Raw genomic sequence first — 18,098 nt, 5'->3', positions numbered from 1 at the left:
CAAACCTGAAGCCATGGATCTGAATTCAGTTCCTGATGTAGACCTTGCCACCACACTCTGCTTGTTACTCTTCGAACTGACTAAGTTTCCACCCACAAACATACAATAGGCCATGGTGTACCTTCTATCATCTACACAACTAGACCAATCATCATCAGCGCAAGTGTTCGGTGCTGCGAATTGCATAGGGTTTCAAAATTTTGCATTAACGACAGGTGATCAGATTGAAGATTAGCATAATCATATAAGTTTCTAGTCTCGTTCTCTGAGAAGATCGGGTTGTCCCTTATCACTAGCTCCAATTATCAAGGATTTTCCTCGACTTCCTAGAAAATATTTATCCTCTGAATAATATTTCCATATTATGTAATATTGCCATTGGAGTTCTCTCCCAAAAAATTTAGGGTTTCTCCATGAATTTCCAACTGTTGGGCGTTTTTAGCATTTCCCAGACCGACCCGCAATTTTGCCTGAATTTTTCGGGTTGTTGTGCAAATTGACCGAACTATTGACGGGCCCTTTGGTGATTCTCTACCATGTTTGGTTAAGTTTACAGTGTGGCTTTGATTTTTGTCTTATAATCCAATAAACATCTAAATAGGTGTTTATGGCTTTTGACTAGATATTGTTACATGATAGCAAAAGACCAAATCCAAAAGCACCTAAATAGGTGCTTTTTTGGAATATACCGACATGTTAAGCCTAACCAAACACGGCTGAAGCATGCTAAGATGCATGGGCAATTGATATGGAATTTTTCCCTCCCTGTATGAGAGAGTATCTTTGGGCCTCCGAGTGTATCAAATCTGGAAATGCACGGCCTTGCTACTGATGGTTAAAGATGTTAACCTATTAAAGATTTCCGAGACATGTTATGGAGAAGAGCCGAGTTTAAAATTGACCAATATCGTTAGGCAAAGTGAATGGCAGGTATGGAAGATGGTGCATCTCGTATGATCGATCTTTATGCACGCTGAGGAGTTTGGAGTTAGCACGTCCTGCTAGGAGCTAGTACCGACAAATGATGGACCTTGTTGAAACGTGCATGAACCTATAGGGTCACACAATTAAGGGCCTCGAGCCTAATTCGGATATGTACAAGCACTGGTGCCGGGTGGAGATTAGTGACAAGCCACTTCAGATCTAGCAATCTAAGCGAGTGGCTTTACTCACCCATCATGTGAATACCTCGAAGGCACTGCAATGCAACACTTGGACAATCTGGTGGAAGGAAGGTGAGGGTTGTACAACCATACTACATCAAGGCACGACATCAACTCTACTTCTGATACAAGGGCTTGAGCGTTTAGTGGTATTCCCATGAGGCCGAGATCCAACATGTTTCTAGTTTACACGGTAGAAACCCATTTCCCTACACCTATACCTACACCTTTCAGAATGGTGTCGGTTATGTTCAAAATATACCTAAACCTTGAGTCACACAGTTGAGAAAAATTGTTATCGACTATACTGCTCCGTGCTTAAAGACCCTGCGAGGTATCAGAAGCAGAACCATCTTTCCAAGTCCTGTCAAGAAAGGCATAAGGACTAGCGCAGCCATACGATAATTCTCTCAGAACTCGCTGCAATACATGAGAAAGTTTCCCAGGCCAACTCTCCAACCCGGGGGCGCCATCGGACTTCAGGGTAGTGTTCTGCCTAGTAGTACAGGAGAGTGAGGTACCTATGTTGTCATTCACCAGTAAAGCATCTTGTATACAAGCAGTTAATCATCAGCAAGTGGTCGTAAACATTTGCACACAGATAAATAATTTGCACCCACGCACCGGTGCACTATGTGTATTCTATAATCGCAGGAACCCTATGATTAGAATTCCCGCGCTGCTGTCGGCAAAGAATAAGGATACAACATGGTGCAAGGACTTTAGATGCATCTGCACGGCTACTCCGTAGCTGGGATGGGGGCCTTGTGGCTTACATTAGTCTGACTCCGTCAGGGTGCAACCACAGGTTCTGCGGGCTCAACGACCGGAGGCACTGCATCCACCTTGTAACGGAGGGTCTGTGAGGCAGATGGAAGAAACAATCATTAGAACATGAGAACTAGAGTTCCAGGATCCACAATAGTCAATAGTTGAGTGGGTATTCACTCGGCACGTCACTTAGAATCAACAAGAATCTACAGTAAAATAACACATGCAATGGGTCATGTCTTTCTGATTCTAGAAGATTTGTTAGCATTAAATGTGATGGTGTATAATGGTAAAAAAGTTAACTCTTAACTGACTCTTAATTGACTCTTGGGAGTCTGACTTCACAAAAAGTCAATTATCTTCTATCTTCTCTTTCTCTTTCTTCCACATCAGAAAATTCCAAATAATAGTCAATTTAGAGTCGACGTTTGGGTATGCCCGTAAACGGTGGTGCCCAGTATCTTTTTATGTCCCGGGACTTGAACGGTTCAATTTTCTACGTTTGCTGGTTTACCTAATATTTGCAATCTTTAATGTCAATAATTAGGGCCATATCTTCCATCCATGTCCATCTGACCAGTTCTAATGATAGTACCAGAAACCAAAGCCTGCTGCATATCCAGTTTTTTTCGAAAACGAGGAAGAGCCCCCGACAGCTGCATGGTTGATGCACACAGCCATATCCGTTCCGCATCTGTTCCATATCCAGTATGGAAGTGCAGGAAATTAAACCCTGTTCTGTTATTTAATGCCATCACGGTAAGAAACACTTTGCCAGTATGACTTGGCACGTCGCAGCGTGGTTGGACATGGTGAACGTTCTCAAAACCATGGAAATTTTATGGACATGTTATGACACTAATATAAGATGATCTAACAATACTATCAGAAAAATACAACTTTGCATGCCCACGGTGAAAAAACCCAGTTCAGGCCTATATATATATCCACCACCGAACTGAAATTCCTTGTTTTTTTTGCCACAAGCACATAAAGTACTATTTTCTGATAGTATAATTCTGATGTTATGGTACTCCCTCCAACCCATATTTTTTATAACTTTTACACCGTCCAAACCATCAGCATGCACTGCAGCAAAGGTTACATCAAAGATTTAACATGTACACACATTCTAGCAGTATTGCAGATGGACAACCATTAAGGAAAGGATAGTTTTACATGACATTAAACAACATAGGAAACGACTTAAACTCGTGAAATCGCTGAATAAATAAATCGTAAATGAGAACAAAAGATTTCTTATAATCAGTATGAACATACCAAACTGCAAAAAAATGTAGGATATCCTTCATTAAATACCTTTTTGAAGAATGTTGAATATGAGTTGTCCCATACAAGCTTGTATGACCCGGCAGAAACAGTGCAAAAGTTACCCTGTGCAGGACAAATGAAATGTGAATATGTTGAATATGAGATGTCCGATACAGCAGAAACAACAGCACAAACTGCAAAAGTTACCCTGTGCACCACAAATGAAATGTGAAGCATTCAAAGGGCAGGGGAGTGGGGGACTGTTGCATTAAGGCTGGTAGACCTAAATCAACCATACCCTTGCTTAGGGTATTTAATGAAGGATAACTTTAATTGTTATAATAGAATCGCATGTTTTTTATTTTGACATCTAGCAACTTATTAATAGGATCATACTATTTAAAATGTCGACATAGCATTCTTAGTGAGTACAGAAAAAAAAACATAACAGTTAATAATATTGGATAGGACTTCGGTAGTTGGATAAGCCCACTAATATTAGCTGTGGTACTTAAGTAAGCACACATTTCTGATTGCCTAATGACCAACCCAACAGCCTAGATCGATCAAGTTCGGATTTTAACTCCCGATTGGGGAATTACCGACGAACACATGAATGATACAAACAGCTAAGAGATCATACGGCCACCACAGTCCATGAAGACTGTAGAGGCTCCTCTCCTGGATAAAAGGCTCCATCTGGTTGTCTTGCACCAGCCAAGACAAGAAAGCTCGATCCCCCCCAAAAAATTACTTCCTCCGTCCAGAAATATGTAACTTGGATTTGTCTAGATTCGTATGTATCTAGACACGTTTTAGTGTATAGATAACGTGTATAGATACATGCGAATCTAGACAAATTCAAGTCGCTTATTTCTGGACGGAGTGAGTACTGATTATGTTGTTCCAAGCCGAACACTCAGGCCTATTGACATTACATCTTATATCCAAACCCTTCACTGGGTCTGACTCATTTCAATCAGAATTATCGATTGAACCTTAAAAGTACAATATATGAAGCAAACAGAGACTAAGCATTAAAGTGAACTCACCTGGTCAGCTTCATATCGTCGGTAGGGAAGAATTAGCTGCAATGATAGAGCCTCGTTAGAGGAAACAATAAAAACAGTGCGGATAAGCATATATCTAACAAAGAGTCATAGACAACAATGATTTGTGACATAGTTACCAGTGACACACGAGATGGAATTTTCCAAAATCAATCATACAGGACGGCAGAGTATAAGTATTTTAGAAAAATAAACAGCATGCAATAAAGATTGAATGATATTTTTAGATGGAAAATGGGAGTGCAAATGGCAGTGCTTCACATATGTTGCCTGTTTTCTATTGATGAATCACTTCGAGGCTTCAAGCAGTCCAACAGGTACTAAAAGCCCATGCCCATCTAACCCTTCACTTAAAGCCCAGTTCAGAAAACCCTAGACTAAAGTCACCTCCAGCTGCCAGCATTCTCTGGCAAAAGCCACGCCCAAGCTGCAGAATGGGAGAACGGGAGAGGAAGACAGCAGGCAGCAACCATCGCCATCTTCCTCCTGCCAGGATCTTCTTCCTCGCCAGCTGCACCCATCCACATCTTCCTCTCCGAACGTATCTCATCTCGTATCTTCCCAGTGTGCCTGCCGTATACCCATTTCTTTTCATCTTTTTTAAATCAAAAAGAGACTAGGGGATACACGTATAATGGTGTGTGCCGGCGTATCCCCGTATCGCGTACGTACTGCACAGGGAGATGGTCAGGGTTGTTGTTGGTGCTACGTAGCCGATACAGATAAGATCAACTGGGATCAGTGTTTATAGTTTTACTCCAGTGAATCTGTTTATGGTTTGTGAAATCAGGCAAACTGTTGGCTACGACGTAAACAAACAAGAAAAAAAAATGGCAAATTGCTTGTATAAATATTTTTCAGTGCATAGATTTAGGGGAATGCGCAGATTTATTCCAGATAATGAATACTTCAATATTCTGCGAAGTGTCTAAGTGTGGCAGATATGGTGGCAGCATTGTCACAAAATCAAGACTGGCTGCTGCTGACCGGCAATTCATCCAGATCAAAGGATGGGCCCGGTGATTATTCAAACAGAAAAATAAGATCTCACATGATAATTCATCACGACGCCTTGGATTTTCAGCTCCCAAATGTCGGATCTCCTGCTAGAGTCCCACATGATAACCAATTGTTTAGTCATTTTTCTCAATTAGCTGACCGTGGTCTGATCTTTTCTGATTTCGCTCCAGTTTTGATCAGCTTTTTATGAGTGCACAAAACATCATACAGTAGAACTGTATCACTATTTTAGATTATACAAGAAGGTAGCAAGCCCACAGACCGTAGGCTGCTCATTCTTTTATGTGATCTATAGGCTAGCACTCCACTTCACAGGTCAAATTCTAGCTGAAACACCGAAAGGTTGATAGTTGAGCTGGAGCGGGATAATATTTTTTTTCTATCATTCCTGATGCCACGGAATTTTCCAATCATCCAGGCCAGAACAGAGCAAAATTAGTAAGAATAGGTTCAAGTAAAAGCCATGTGAAATGAAATTCAAATCACCTACAACTAGGTCAGAGTTCCAGATAACAACTGACCGCCAGCCAATTGATTTGATGTAAAGTTATGCCAGTTACTAAAACAGTTGCTGCTAAATGGCAAACAATCAGCACCAGCCACAGACTAGAAACTAGCTCTGGAATCATAGTAGTAAATGAAAAGTCACTGTAGTCATACTACCAATAAATAGATCATCAGTATCCATCCACAAATGATAAACCATAGCACACAAGATATCTTTATTCACGAACAGCAAACATAGTCATATTGTTCCACATAATAAATGAACTTACAGTTTTCTCCCCTGACAGGCTTATGTACTCCACATGAAAGCCAATATCCTGTCCAGATCAAATATGTCACTAAATGATTGTGAATGATCTCAAGAAAAGTATAAACAACAAACTGCAGCAGTTACTGTTAAGACGAAAGCAAGCAAAATTTATATGCATCTCAATTTCGTAGTCCATGTATGAAGGCTTGGAAGAACGAATGAACATATGAACCTCTCCCAGAACAGATAGTCCTTAATTATTTGAGCATTGAAGACAAACTGAGTTCACCCGCAAAAAAATAAAAAAAATAAAAAATGACAAAACTGAGTTCCTATTTGGAGAGGACCCAGCAACTTTGAGCATGTAGTGATGCAAGTACCAAGGTAAGTTACTGATGTCGAGTACTCCAATGAGTACAAGATGGCTCGATCATGTATTGTCCTACATGTAACTGTTTTAAGCTTCAGCTATTCAGCCGTTCCTAATCCGTAAAGTTGAACAAGGCACTTATTTATGACAACTAACTTTCCCTGCAGAGTTTAATTATGAAACATATACATGGGAACGTATCAGGTGAAACCACTATTCAGTGAAACTTGAAAACTTTGAGTCATAGCCATTAGATCTTAAATAAATGAATCAGATGAAAGGTGGAACATCTAATCACCTAAATGTATTTTATGAAAACACCCAAGGTGGGAAAGTCTAGGGGTGTTTAAGTAATTAGATGTCCAAAGTCCACCCCAAACTATCGATGAATAAAATAGCACTAATCATATGAACAAGCTGTAGGTCGGGCAGAGCATAGATAGGGGGTGTCAGAGCCTAGCAATATCTTGCCGGACTATTATATGAAGGTGTCGCGGACAAAGATTTACTCAGGTTCAGCCCCACAAGATCGGCTAAAAGCCTTACGGCCTTCTTGATGTGCATTACATGGGATATCTTTACAGAGTACAAGAACTAAGAAAGATCTACTAAGCTAGATTTTGAGTGATACGGCTGGGCCCATGGACTACCAAGATCTACAACTACCAAGTGACATGTGGATTGGGCTACATATGGCCAAGTCATGGCATGAACACGTTAACCTTCTCCTTTTGCGTGTCCATATGTTAGTGCCAAGAATGTCATGCTAGTTGACAGTCCTACTATATGCATTCCGAGGTACATGGGGTGCATCGGCTTGAAGATGAACAGGGGAGCAAAGGATGAGGCACACCGCTTGATGACAAGTCCGAAGGAAGAATAAGTACAACCAAGTTCCAATCAACGCCACTGATAGATCGTTGGTCAGTACCTCCAAGTGACTCTAGAGGCTTTCGCTCTATATTGGTGCCACCGACGGAGCCTTGGTTGGTACTTCCGAATGTCTTCAGAGGCTTCGGCTCTACTTCAGCTACTCACTTAATCGGGCACTCCGAACACATACATCCAACTTGTCATCACCCGAAGCCCCCAAACACGCAAATTAGAGTGTGAGCGCCTGTCGAAGCCACTAAGCGCCCTGACCCAAAACCTCAGGATGTGCGCTTAAGCTTCGTGATGCCTCCATCAGACACCCTTTGGTGCCTTAACCATACGCCTGCGAACGGTTAAGTTGGGTTAAGGCCCGTATATTTCAATTAAGCCTAATAAAACCTAGGCTTAGGGGCAGTACTATCTATACACCTCCCCCTCCTTTCATTAGAGATACAACCATTATAAAACATTTAGTTGAGCTTTGCTCCTCCAAGACCAAAGCCATCTTCCATGGTGATGAAACCTAAGTCCACCTTCGGTTCTACTTTCGCTCTATTGATGAGGGTTGGGGAATTCCACTGGCCGTTGGACCGGCTAGAGTTTCATCAAGAGCATAAGTTGATTTGAGTTCAATACCAAAGGCTTTCTCATTGGAGTTTGTTGTTGGATTTGCTATCTCTTGTTTGCTTTACTATTTATTGGTTGCACTGGATATCCTTGTTGAGTGGCCAACTATATAATTAAGTACCAGAATTAATAAGTCCACAGTACCGAAAGTCTTGCTCCGTAAAGCTACTGAAAACACTATGAAGCAGAACATAATGGTCAGCACACAAATTAAATCAATTACAACTAGCATTGAAAGATTATGTCCATCCTGGAATGGGAATAAAGGAGAAACTGACTGTACACTTTTATAAATGACAAAAATCTACAGATAGGAATATTATATATCCTTGTTGTAGAGTAGGGATTTGACATAGTACCAGTAGCGTGCCAAGGGCCCCCTGTTGCAAAGAGAAGTCCCATGCAATATATGAGTTGACAGCCTCAACACTTAAAATAACCTGCAGAATGCGAGAGACAGAACATAAGTATCTTGACATCGAAGGAAATAAAAATCAGCTACTCCCTCTGATCCATATTACTTGTCGCAGCTTTGTCTAGATACGACGCGTTTCATTGTGTAGATACATGCATATCTAGACAAAGCTGCTACAAGTAATATGGATCGAAGGGAGTACTAGATTTTCCAAATCACTATTCGAAGTACTTAGACTACCATGGATCATATTCGCATTTTATATTAATTATGGAGAAGACTGTACAGGCTTATGGTGCATAGTGTTAGGTCCCTAACCTTTTCCTCCTCCCGGCATGCACATTCTAATCAAAATTACATGCATGCAAATAAGACAAAGATGGTGAGGTCAGCAGATTGCTTTCTAATTCTGAATATTCAATCTTTTTTACTCTCTAATGGCATTGCTAATTTATGAACCATTTTTACCATTAAGTTCATCGCAGGCAAGGTCTTCAAAATTAGATCCCACTTGGATATATTTTGTGACTTTTTTTCGAGCCGCCCTGTGTGGTTTGAGTTACTAAACATTTTCCAAAAAGTTGTCAATGTCAACACTAGATCTCACTTGGGGATTTTTAAACCAACAATGTACGAGTTACCAGCCCATATATTCACTACTAATTATCGGTTTCGATGGTAGATCTCATTTAGATATATTTCATCAACTTATTTTCGTGCTCAGAAGTTTACTCACAGTAATATGCGAGTTAATGGTATTGTACACAAGTAGCTATCGGCTTCAAAACTTCTCATTTGAGTATGTTCTCCATGACCTTTTTGGCTTAAAAATACCAGGCAGTAAAAACTGAGTAATTGGGATTGTCACAAGTAATCATCAGCTTCAAAACTAGATCTCACTTGGGTATGACTACAGCCGGGTAACTACATCAGTGGCATGGTGATCACTGTATCATGAACACATAGTCTACTTCATGGTGGTCACTATAAACTGGAAGTTGGATAACTTGTATTGGTGCTATGATGACATGTGGTAATCGTATCCTGAAGAGCCGGGTGACCCAGGTAATTCCATTAGTGATATTGTGGTAACTGTAACCTCAAAAAGGTGGGTACCTACATTACTTGTTTGGTGGTATTTCTAACCCAGACAGCTAGGTAATTACATCAGTGGGTAATAACTGTAACCAGCAGTTGGGACTACACCATTGCTTTAGCGGTAACAAATTGCTAACCAGACTGAATCAATCAAGTTGGATACATGGCAACCATAAGTTACCACAACAAACAATTCTTCAATTCACTCTTCCAAGGAATCAACTACCCAACCAAACACAAATTCACAAACTAGATCTAAACTAAACAGTTGCGTAACTACATTGGTCCTATGATGGTAACTGTAACCTGACCAACTAGGTAACAGTGCTTTGATGGTGTAACTAGATTAATACAGTCGTCATAACTGTAATCTTGACAGCTGGAAAAGTAAATCCGTTCATAGCGCTAACTGTAACCTGAGTTGTCATTGTAACCTGGTCAGCTATTTAATTACATCAGTGACATGGTGATAACTATAACATGTACAGCTGGGTAAGTACATCAATACCAGTGGTAATTATAACTAGAAATGATATGGTGGTAGATCTCTGCCTTATCAACTACTCCCTCCGTTCCATAATTCTTGTCTCAAATTTGATCAAAAATGGATGTATCTATTCCTAAAAAGTGTCTAGATACATGTAATATTTTGACAAGAATTATGGAACGGAGGGAGTAGGTAATATCTTCCTACTCACCGAGTCATCACATACACACAAATTATCTTCAATCGTGTGAGCATCAACTGCATGCCCTTTCAATTAGCATTTTATTTGGCAACAACCTTTTCTCGATAATCCATTTACTTGATCCAGTTCTAGTACTTTATTTAGTTGAACAATTTCTCGAGTCTTCAAATGATAACTTTTTTCAAAACATCTGAAGACATTGAAATTTGCAGCTGTTTCTTAGTAGCAAAAACTTTGCTCACAACAAACCTCACCAGGAGCATGAATGCATAGTTATTGTCTATTTCGTGTATAGGTCACTCAAAAAGTCAAAATTACAAATTACAGGGTGGAGGACATGATAGGATATGCCTTTTATCCTTGCAATCATAACCATGAGGCAGAGGCAACGAAAGCAAACACAACATAACCAACTCATGGTCCGGTTCCTTATAAATCTATATGTGATTCCAGATTCGGATGTAACAAAGCACAACCATCTCATTCTCCTTTCACATAGTTCTAGAAACTAATCAAATAACCATCTGTCAGAACTCTTGAAAAAAATGGTGAGGTAAACATTAATCCACAAAGTGGAAAACGTTAGCTACATTGCTTCCTAATTTTGCATCAGATTGGAGATCCATATGGTAATGTATGGCTGAATGTCTTGGCAGAGAAGAACGGATGCAGTCAAAGCATGGGTATGAATCGACAGATCACGAAGGCACCTCAGCAACTTCATTAAGATCAGGCCCTACTGAAGGCAGGATTGCAGGCAGAGGATGGATATCAAAGAAAAGGAGTGGTGTGCCAGGAGAGCATGGCTATCAATTGAGAAAAGGAGTAGTGTGCAGGCCAGGGGGAACACTGACCATTACTGCTGGCAGTGCTCCTCTTGATGGAGCAAAGCTTGCCTGCGCATCCCGAGGAGCGAGCCCTAGGAAGTGGAGCTGGTGTAGCTGCAGCTGGACCGGCTCCCTTCCCCTGCAACACGATGAGCTGGTGTCGACTGTTCTCACTCCGCTATCCAGACCGACGAGTTTCATCAGCAGTCACATGGATTTGGACGAGCAGTGCCTCGCCACCTGGAGTCAGCTCTAGCTTTCTAGAACATGAGGAAGCACTCAGGATGTGTTCAACTTGGGCAAGGCGACAACTGACCTCAGGCTCGCACATAGATTGAAGAGGGGAGCATACTTTGGTACAGAAGCATCTGAGGTGGGAGGATGATGGAGAAGATGATGTCGGTTAGTGGGAATGGGAAATGGATGAGGTGGAGAGGGGGGTCGAGTAGTTAGACCCACCATGAATCAGACATGGGGCATCACTCAGATCGGAGAGCAAAAACAATGTTCTGGCATAACGTTAGTTCCAACAAGGCTGGAAAATAGAATTTTTTATTATTTATCAATGAATCGAGCAAATCATTATGTCCAATTAGATTAGTACCTCATGTGTCTTTCCCGCTGGTATAATGGTTTCTCGGTATTCATCACTTGTCCTGTGGAAAGAAGTGGAAAATAAGGTAACATTTCTGTTTTTTCGAGAAAACGTAACCTTTTTGTTTTGAATAATCTTTCAAAACTTCTCCCTGTTTTGTAGTAAGCTAAATGATAAACAAGTAAAGCAAATGATCGACTTTCTACTGAAAGGAGAAAGTACCTTGAATCAGCACCTGCATCCTCCGCAGATATGAAGAATGGAGCGTTCACAAACACCTCACTGCAGTGTTTTCTCAGCAGTTAACAAAGATCTAAGAATCATAAATTGAAACAATAAAGTTCCACATAACATATATTAGGATTTAGTCAGGCATGATGAACCTGCATTACAGGATCAGCATATAACAGTGAAGATTAGACATCCAAAATTATTTAGCATATGACTGCCTACGTGAAAACTAGACTTCCTATATTATTTAGTCCTGCAGATCCCCAATCGCTGCTGCCTCTCCTATGGAAGCATAGAACCCTAAGCAGTCAGTGGTTGCACCAGCAGTGACTAGCGAGACAGGGAGTTCACAATGAAGTGCTCACTGCTAGCTAAGCTGAGATTTTCTCGAAACCATGTGAAGATGCAGGAAGACAAACTGATGAATTTCTTCAAACCCACCATACCCACAATACTAGCTAAACGCATGTGTGTTGCTTTTACTGCATAAGTTGTTTAAATGCCTTTTGCCCAAATTTTGTATTGAATAACAATTATGCAAAATATACATTGATCCAGTCAATTGTAGTCAAAAGGTCATGATACGTATATCTACCGTATTGAATGGGTGCAATTATATTCATTTCGTAGCAATATAGGGAATAGTTTCAAATTTTAAATGGAGTGAACCAACGACCACCTACTCAGATCTTTATAAAACCGTATAATATCACGTATTTGTTCACTTGAATCTATGCATTTGCAGTCATGAAGTGAAGCACTAGTTTGGAACATGGGAGCACCGGCAATCAACATACTACAGAAACAGCACAATATCTATTAACTAGGTAAGGCTCATAATGAAGTTATAGTTACCCTATGAATGTGGTGAACTTTCCAAATTCCTCACTGTAGATAACCACGGCCTGCTGCAACACAGCAAGGTCATCCTTCTCTCTGTTTAGTCCTCGATAGATAAGTTTCAGAATTAGAAGGGTCATGGTATCATGATAATCTAAAGAGAGAGAAAAGGTAAGGACATGATGCAGATGCAAACAATGCTGGTTCCCACAAGATATATTCTATAGCTAGTAAAAAAGTGTATATTCTTGCAAACAGAAGCTTGCTCACATTTTCATTTGTCCATATCGTGCCAAAGAGAGATGTAGGTATAACCGAATTGCAAGCACCAGTTTTGTAAGTGTGTATAGTGCTGGCCCATAACGTTCTCTTTGCACTTCCATAGGTCTGGAGAGATATTCCAAATTGAAAGAAAGGGAAATTGTATCATTAATCCGCAGCAAATCCGATATGCAGGGCATATATGCTAAATACCGTTTTCATTAAAGGTAATACTCCTGTACAAGAAAAGTAACATACATACCCATTACTATCATTTATTTGCCGAATGAAATCCAATAAAACCTGCAATGGCCGGTACAGAAACTGGATGTTAGCTTACGATGTCATTTGACATAGCATTCTAACAGGAGTAATCAGTACATAAGAGAACATTCAACAATTTACATTTTAATGATGGTATACCAATATCAGATGGGATTTCAAAGAGGTTTGTACTGATCCAGTGTAATCACAAATTTATGACATCACTGCTCTCGTAAGAACAACTGCATCGTCAACATGATGAATATGAATCCAACAATTGGGCTAACCTGTGGAACACCAACCAAGTATCTAACAAGTGTCTTATATACACCAGTTGCAGAACCAAGCTGCGCTAATTGCACCCGCCTACAAAACACAATGGAAAAGGATTATAGACAACGGAAAGAAAAATTGACCAATAACTGAAAGAAGAATATAGACCAAGAACTGAAAGAGGAACAACCTCTCCATTTGCTGTTTCCACAGCAATTTATATCGATCACGAATGCTTACACCAGCATGAACTAAAGCATCAACTTCTGCCTGCTTATTTCTCTCAGAACGTTCTCTCTGTTGCCTGATCAGTGTACCCCGGAAATCTTGGGGCATGTATGTCATAACTACAATATAATAAAATATCAGACCAAGAATAAATCATGGAACAAAATGGTAAGGCAATCAAGACAAAAAAAAACAGTGTTACATAAATTTCAGCTGTAAATGCCAGTACTCCCAAAAAGGACTGGAACACTACATGGTAGTGACTCATTTCACAATTTCGAAAAGAAATATCATTGAGCATATCATAAGCTATTCCATCTAAAAACAGACAGTGAACTAATATGTGGAACTAATAATTCAGAAAATCTCAGAAAACAATGAAGTGCTGATATGGATCAACCAGGCAAATTATTAGGGAAGGAGATTCAATCATCTATGTGACTATTTCCAGACTCATTTTACAAAACAAACAGAAAGATTCATTTGCTATTTTTCTCTCTATTTATGAAATAATTAATAGTAAACAGAAAAAGAAAGAAAAGAACATCAACCTGTATTGAAAACATTATCAGCATTCGTTAACTGAAACTGTTCTAACTTCTTCAACATATCCTTTATTTTTGTTTCAACAACATCAAGTTTACAAGCTATCTCATCATCTTCTGGTGTGGACTTCTGTTGAAGCTGGTCGCATGCACATAAGAAATGTTAACGCAAAGAAAATACAGTTATAATCATCCTTGCCAACATATCCAGAGCAAAACTTACTGGATTGGGACGACGAGATTTATTAAGCAAAAACAGAATCTCTTCCATTTGTTCTCTGTTCTTCCACATGTTCTCATCAATTTTATGGGCGGGTATGCCGCCTGCCTCTCTTCCCAAGAGCTCCTCGTCTTGCACATGCAAAAACATTAGAATTACCTTGTCAGAACAACGCTTGACTCAGAAACATCACCCAAAATTCAATGCTGCAGAATTTGGCAAGCTAAATATCTCAGCTGATGTTTAGTGTGAAGTGAAAAGGCAGTTCCTTTTGTTAGGTAAGAATGAAATGGTTTTTGTATCACAGTATTTACCCTTAGTCATTCGTGAAGCTTTTATCAAAAATACCTTACATGGACAAACAACACAAGACATACGATACGGAAGCATGAGATCTGCGACAGAGAACTTATGGTATCACACTTCCACAAAATTGGGTTTTTAGTTTATAGACCAAGTGTATCTTTCTTTCAACACTGATCTCTCTCATTGTGCCCATATGTCAAGTATTTGGCAAAAACGAGTTCATAGGTAGGGGTGGAAATAGAACTCAAAACTCGCGAGTTAAACAAACTCGGTTCCTCACAAGTCGAGTTGAAGTTTGAACTCTTTAACAAATGAGTTAAATGAGCTGAGTAACGAGTTCATGTTAAGCTTGATGAACTAACATTGTTTCAGATTTTTCTATTGTTATATTGAGGACAATTGTTTTCTTCTTACTTTTTTGTTTATAATGACATGCATAAATATTTATATACCTTGTATATTTGTTGGCGTCTCCTGAATTGTATACATAAATAGTATTTATATTCAGATAGTCCGATTTATCATATGCATATTCTAGTATTCACTTGTGTAACAAGCTTAACCAGTTCAACGAGTTAGCTAGCAAGTTAAGCGAGTCAAGCCGAGTTTGGATTTCAACTCATTATATTCAGGAGCCGAGTCGAGCTAACTCGTTATCCTAACAAGTCGGGCCCAGTTGTGTCGAGCTGACTCTTTATCCACCCCTAGACACAGGAGAGAGACAATATTGAAATGCCCACATGGAGGCGCACACAACGCAGAGAGAATGGCCTTGTAAATCTGAAAGGTGGGAATACACTGTACGACACATAGGCAGTGGTGAAAGAAGAGGGGGTTGGGGCAGCCGGGCCCTGTCCCTAACCTCTTTCAGAAAAATCGCATGCACACTTCTCATTTTACAGTTTTTTTTCACATGTAGATCGCATATAATTTTTTATTACAAAGAAATGAAACACGATAATCTTCATGGGCTAACGGTCAACAGTAACAACCTCAAATGTTCAAAATTAGATGCCCCAAATAAACCAAACATCCACGCAACCAGAAAACTAACTAAAGCGTACAAATATTGTCAAGTTGAAAACAAAAATTAAAGTCAATTAGTAGCATTTAGCGACTCATACAAGACAACATCAGTAGTTAGTCACTAACCAAATTCTGCATAATCAGAAGGAAAAACAATCGAACTTCTACAAATCATGAGCAGCGAGCTACCAGCAGTCACTGTGCTTCCGCCAATATAACCCCCCCCCCCCCCCTCCCCGCAGCAAACTAAAAGCGGTGAGGGAACAGAACCATTCGAACAGTTCAGATTCAACCCGTGCGAATCTTATTATGATCAAAGGTAGCAGCGGCGGGATCGATAAGAGAGCGGATTGCCGGTGGATACCAGAGAGGGCGCTCACCGGGGGACATCGGGGCGACAGCGGCGAGGTCGGCGGACATGTCGCGGAGGCGTGCAGCGAGGGTGGTGACCCCGTCGGGGAGCGGGGGCAGTGGGTACTTGTCGTAGTAGCGCGCGAGGTAGTCCCGCGTGATCGGCACCAACCCTTCTGTCGCCATCTTCGGCGAGAAGCAGACAGCGTCTGGGGCGAGGCGAGCTTGCCGGCGGCAGGTGGAGGTGACGTGGGGAGGCAGAGGGAGGGGAGGGGGCAGGGGAACGTGAAAACGGAAAGAAAATGACGCGTAGTTGGAGGGGAGGGTGTGGTCACCGAGCGGTGGGTTTAAGAAAGACGAAAAATAAACACCGGTTGGTGCTTTGAGCGGGGACTTTTTTCTTCTCCAAAGAAGAGCTGATTAATTTTCCACGCTTGTCAAAAACAACAAGGGCCGTGTTTGTTTGGATTTGTACTTCTTCGGTTTTTGGTGCTTATAATCTTCTAAAAAACACTTCTTTCGTTTGCACGTGAAGACGAGAAGCACATCCGGACGTGCTTTACCCCAGAAGCTGCGGAAAGCATTTCCGGACTTGCTTCTCAGCTTCATGTGTAAATGGGTGAAATGCTTTTTAGAAGTGTAGAAGCATCAAAAACCGAAACAGAAGGCCAAACAAACAAGACTAGAGCTGTTGGCTGCTTCTATCATTGCTATACCCCGCAAACATCTTCATCAGATACTGCAAACAGTCGAATCGAAAAACAAAATTCGGTTACGGGAGAAAAGGCGGACCGAATAGATAACGAATTACGGGCTGCTACTAGCATTGCTATACCCTGCGAACATTTCCAGCAGATATTGCAAACAGTCTAATCGAAAAACAAATGTCGCACCAGTGGCACCCAGGGTACCACCGCTGCGCGACGCGTGGGTCCCGTCCCCGAGTTCCCGAGAAGGTTTCATCCCGAGCAACGGCTACGAGCAGTCCGGCAAGCTCCAGCCCGGAAGGGTTAGCGGGGCTTCGGAGAATATTCCCGCCTGGGCGCCTCCCGGGAAGCCCCTTCCCGAGGGAGGTTCCCGGGTGCGTTGGGCCCAGGCGCTTCCGGGGGGGCGACTTGCCGGGACAGGGGGTTCCCGGGCGCATGTCCCCGCCTCAAGCGTGGGGCCCAGTAGGCAGATCAACAGCGCCACGCGGGTGCGTGGCGGGCGTGGGGTGCGCGGCCCCACCGGGGCAAGGAGTAAGGCGCACGGCTCATTAAATGAGCCGACCGACGGGGCGTTACCCGTCCGATCAAGTGAACAGTGGCTCTGCAATCCTACTCTAGGGTTTTAGACCCCTAGCAACGGAGGTGGCGTCCATGCGCGCCACCAGCTCACAAGGGGGGGAGTTGTATGCTTCTCCGCTCGACACTTGCAGCCCATGCACCGTGGCATCTGTGGTATCCCCTTGAGTATAAAAGGAGGACCCTCGCTAACGGTCAAAGGGTTGGATCAGCCCACAGTTAGCCTCTAGCATTAGCAGAGAATAGTAAGGAGTACCTAGCCAAAGGGAGAGAGTACCCGGAAACTTACCCGGCAACCTGTAAACACTTGATTCACAACCAATATCAGCTCAGACAAGCAGGACGTAGGATTTTACACCTCCGGGTGGCCCGAACCTGGGTAAAAACGTGTGTGTATCTGTTCTTTGATTAGCGCGCACTTTTAGTACATCATTTTGCCGGCCCCACAGGGCCTCATCGGCCGAGCCGGCGATCGCCGGGGCGAACCCCGACGCCCCTACTGAACCTAAAAGGGGGCCGTGATCGCATGCCCCCGGTGTCGGAGCACCGTGCGACGACATCTGGCGCCAGGTAGGGGGCGCAAGAGAAGAGCCTGCCGGTGGTCGCCGGCAGCATCGTTTGCATCGATGTCGGACTCGCCTTCTTCGCCGACCAGAATAGCCACCATGCCTCCCAAGCGGGCTGGTGATCCTCGTATAGACCCGCATGAAGCCCCAACGGCGC

General features: G+C 41.9%; 1 protein-coding gene across 1 annotated transcript; it reads right to left on the bottom strand.

The window, feature by feature from the left end:
* Positions 1-1,666: 1,666 nt before the first annotated feature.
* On the bottom strand, positions 1,667-16,420 carry LOC100826543. Its single transcript, XM_003568629.4, has 15 exons — positions 16,122-16,420; positions 14,413-14,540; positions 14,196-14,328; positions 13,607-13,763; positions 13,431-13,509; positions 13,142-13,182; positions 12,889-13,005; positions 12,634-12,714; positions 11,770-11,829; positions 11,557-11,608; positions 8,283-8,363; positions 6,073-6,120; positions 4,259-4,294; positions 3,255-3,329; positions 1,667-2,023 (listed from the first exon to the last, which is right to left on the bottom strand). The coding sequence occupies exons 1-15, from the start codon at positions 16,276-16,278 to the stop codon at positions 1,955-1,957; spliced, it is 1,314 nt and encodes a 437-aa protein (XP_003568677.1). The 5' UTR covers positions 16,279-16,420; the 3' UTR covers positions 1,667-1,954.
* Positions 16,421-18,098: the final 1,678 nt, after the last annotated feature.

The sequence above is a fragment of the Brachypodium distachyon genome, chromosome 2 (assembly GCF_000005505.3).
Source record: "Brachypodium distachyon strain Bd21 chromosome 2, Brachypodium_distachyon_v3.0, whole genome shotgun sequence".
Classification (NCBI taxonomy): domain Eukaryota; kingdom Viridiplantae; phylum Streptophyta; class Magnoliopsida; order Poales; family Poaceae; genus Brachypodium; species Brachypodium distachyon.
This window is presented reverse-complemented; position numbering and strand designations above follow the sequence as displayed.